This window comes from Nannospalax galili, unplaced genomic scaffold (genome assembly GCF_000622305.1).
Source record: "Nannospalax galili isolate Female #2095 unplaced genomic scaffold, S.galili_v1.0 scaffold591, whole genome shotgun sequence".
NCBI classification, from domain to species: Eukaryota; Metazoa; Chordata; class Mammalia; order Rodentia; family Spalacidae; genus Nannospalax; species Nannospalax galili.
The window spans coordinates 401823-405729 of NW_008330926.1; the positions used below are offsets into that span (position 1 = coordinate 401823).

General features: G+C 49.9%; 1 protein-coding gene across 1 annotated transcript; it reads left to right on the forward strand.

The window, feature by feature from the left end:
- Window positions 1–628: 628 nt before the first annotated feature.
- On the forward strand, window positions 629–3213 carry Rtp1 (receptor transporter protein 1). Its single transcript, XM_008853107.1, has 2 exons — window positions 629–900; window positions 2694–3213. The coding sequence occupies exons 1-2, from the start codon at window positions 629–631 to the stop codon at window positions 3211–3213; spliced, it is 792 nt and encodes a 263-aa protein (XP_008851329.1).
- Window positions 3214–3907: the final 694 nt, after the last annotated feature.

Sequence of the window (3907 nt, forward strand, 5' to 3'; positions counted from 1 at the left end):
TGTCACATGGATATGCCTGAAAATAGATGAATGAATGAGTTGGAATGGGCTCAGCAGCTTGATTAGGATAGGAGCTCTGCCATGTATAGGCTAGATAAGTCCAAGGCTCCTGATCGGCACAGTAACGATAGTCATTGTAGTCTAGGAGAATGCCTCCAATTATATTTATTAAATGGTAATGTCTCAGGTACAAGGTGGGTGGGAGTGCAGAGTGAGAGTTTATTATTATTGCTCTATCTACAAACAATCCATATCTATCCACATCTTCTCATTCTTTATTTCTCCTTGGGTCTCTAAGGCATCATGGTTACCATGGCAGCCAGGTGCTGATGATGCCTCCAGGGGGCAGTAAGGTGAAATTGAGCCAGCTCTCAAGGCCTCACTCTCTACTCTTTGCAGGCCTGGGTGAGATGGTCTGAAGTTTAGCTTCTCATCAGGGCCCCGTCCTGTCTTGGTTCATCTAGATCCATAACCCCTGCTTTCTGCAGCCTTCTTTCTTGGCTCTGAAACAGCCCTTGAGAGACTCTCTCTAAGTTCTGTCTCCTGGCACCTTGCCTGGTTGCCTTGGAAACAGGTTCCACTGCGGACAAAGGAGGGAGCTGGGTCCTGCTTCCTCCTGGTCCTGCCGATGAGGATTTTTAGACCGTGGAGACTTCGCTGCCCTGCCCTGCACCTGCCCTCATTTCCCGTGTTCTCAATAAAGTGGAGTTTGCCTTCTCTCGCTGCTGACGAGGATATGTGTAAAAGTGTGACCACAGGTGAGTGGAAGAAAGTCTTCTATGAGAAGATGGAGGAGGCAAAGCCAGCTGACAGTTGGGACTTCATCATAGATCCCAACCTCAAGCATAATGTGCTGGCTCCTGGCTGGAAGCAGTACCTGGAACTTCATGCCTCAGGCAGGTGAGTGGCCCGGAAAGAAGGGGTGGGCAGGCGGCCTCTGGGTCCCCAGCCCTGGGGCACCTTTTAAGAAGAGGGGAGATATAGAGAGACCAAGTGCTTAGCCTCAATCTCACTGTTGGGCTGTGTAGACTACAAGGCAGACAGTCCGTGTAAGGAGGCTGCAACACCCAGTTCGGCTCCAGCTTTTCTACGGATCTGAAGAACTTTTCTTCTTGCATTCTCTCAAGTTAGAAAAAAGAGGTAGAATATAATTATTAGTTCCAGGCTCTGACATTGCAAACATTTTTTAGATATTCGAGGCCAGCCTGGTCTCCATAGCAAATCCAGGCCAGCTAGTGCTACAGGGAGACCCTGTCTCAAAAAGACCAAAAAAAAAAAAAGTAGTTGTAAAGTGGGAGGATGGAGGCTTAGGTCCTTTGTGGGTCAAGACATCTGTGCTTTAGTCTTGGAGAAGTTCAGGTTAAAACTATTCGATTCAGGTTGATTTGATTTAAAACACTGAACACATGAAGTATGCAAGATATTGGCTTTGCTGTTAGCTCTGCGGCCCTTGAGCAACCCAGCTTCCTTGTTTGACCTTGCCTTCTCCATTTGCTAAATTCAGGGTTAGTCAGGATTCTTGCCTTGTGGTCCTGGGATGGTGATGATGATGATGACCTAGAACTTGTTACAGATGTAGCATATTGGACCACTTCTACACCCAAACCAGTATCTGCATGTTAAGAAGGCCGTGTAGGTGTTTTGTGTATGCAGTAGCATCTGAGAAAACCTCGTAGCATTCTAGTCCATGAGTATAGTCCATGGGTCTACATTAAGACTTACCAAGGGGCACGAGATAGGGTGGTTCAAGCGTTGGGGTCAGAAGCAAAGGCCTTCCGGCTTGGCTTGGATCAATCAACTCAGTCTTCAGTTAGTTTCAGGCAACATTCCTGGACACCTGTGATGTGTTTGCATCAATTCTACCTCTCACTACCTCTGTGTGCATGGATAGCTCTCTTGCTATGTGTCTTGAAATAAAATGATTAGATGATTTCTGAGATTTCTGAGGCCACTCCAATTCTGACATTTTTTAAAAAAAATCCAACTTTTGTAGTCTGGTGTAAGAGAGGGAAACAGTCCCTAAAGAGATGAATAAGCAAAAATAGACTAAAATAAAAATGCCGGGAGGGTTGTCACTTCCTGATGTACTCAGGAGGTTGTGGGGTTGCTGGGAGGGCTGTGGCTAACCCAGACATGGCTGCTGACCAGTGAAGGCCAGCTGGACCCAGGCAGCCTGGGAAACTCTGGCTTGTCCGAGTTCATCCCGGGTGCACACTACCTCTAATTCCAGGTCTTCGGATGCTTTAGCTTTGGCTCTGGGCTGGAGACTGATGAGTGCTAATAGTTCCTTTTCTCCTGATTTAGGCCTAGCCTGTTCAGTGTTGACAGATAGTCTGTGAGTATTTCCTACCTGGAAGGGGCTAATTTTGCTAGCAGATTTCCAGGTGCTGTGGGCCAGAAAGCTCACCTAGGGCACCCAGAGCTTTATAGATGAGACCCCGAGGGACAATGTCTGAAGAAAGCTGACTGAAGGGTGGTGAGGTCTCAGGAAAACAACCAGATTGGGGGAGTTGCGGGGGGGGGGGCAAGTCGAGGACACTAATGAACCAAGGGATTGTCCGCACACAGCCCCACCTCAAGGCTCTACCAGCCTCTACTCCCCTCACCCCTTCCCAGGTTAGCCCTCTTTGTTACCGTTTCCATCCCTCTATCCTCTCTTTTTTTTTTCCTGCCCCATCCCCAACCCCCGGAAGGTTCCACTGTTCCTGGTGCTGGCACACCTGGCAGTCGCCCCACGTGGTCATCCTCTTCCACATGTACCTGGACCGTGCCCAGCGAGCCGGTTCGGTGCGCATGCGCGTTTTCAAGCAGCTGTGCTATGAGTGCGGCACCGCCCATCTGGACGAGTCCAGCATGCTGGAAGAGAACATAGAAAGCCTGGTGGACAACCTCATCACCAGTCTGCGCGAGCAGTGCTATGGGGAGCGCGGTGGCCACTACCGCATCCACGTGGCCAGCCGCCAGGACAACCGGCGACACCGCGGAGAGTTCTGCGAGGCCTGCCAGGAAGGCATCGTGCACTGGAAACCCAGCGAGAAGCTGCTGGAGGAGGAGGCAACCACCTACACCTTCTCCCGGGCGCCCAGCCCCACCAAGCCGCAAGCCGAGGAGGGCTCCGGCTGCAATTTCTGCTCTATTCCCTGGTGCTTGTTTTGGGCCACGGTCCTGCTGTTGATCATCTACCTGCAGTTCTCCTTCCGCAGCTCTGTCTAAGATTCCCATGCGGGTCAGAGGCTTGGGGGAGGGGGGAGGTGAGCCCTGGTTCGGTTACTGGTCAAGTTCTAATGTGGTGTTGTCACCGACTCAAGGGGAACCAGGGACAACTTACCCATATTTTACTCATCTATACAAATGAAGTTCTGGGCTAGGTGGTTGGTTTTTCAAAGGGAAATCTAGGATCCTGGAGTTCTGCCTAGGTGTCTCAGGGACTTTTGATTTGGAAGGTAGGCTGAGTGATTGGGCTGCTGACCCGGTCCCCCAGTCCTCCCCAGTTTCTGCCTTCTCTTTCTTCAATCAGAACAGCACTACCTTACATGGACTTCCATGCATGGCTTTTATATGAAGAAAAGTTCAACTGCTTAAAAAAAAGTCTGGAAATTACAGGATTAGATGCTCTCAAAAGGTTTTAAACCCATTAACTTGTCCTTACTCTCTTGCTAGCCCTCCCAACCCTGCCACTGTTATTACCGCATCACCCCACTGTAGCCTTAATTTAACCTTCTGTCTACTATATGAGCCTGACCCACAGCTCTGCCTCATGTATACACAGTAGTTTTCCATGAAAATGGAGAGGTGGGGGCACCAGGCTGTCCCTTGGCTGTTGGGCCCACAGTTCCTAATGTGTACTCCCCAGACCGGTAGCTTCTAGCTTCTCTTCACTCAAGTGAATCCTGCAGTCTGCTTGGCT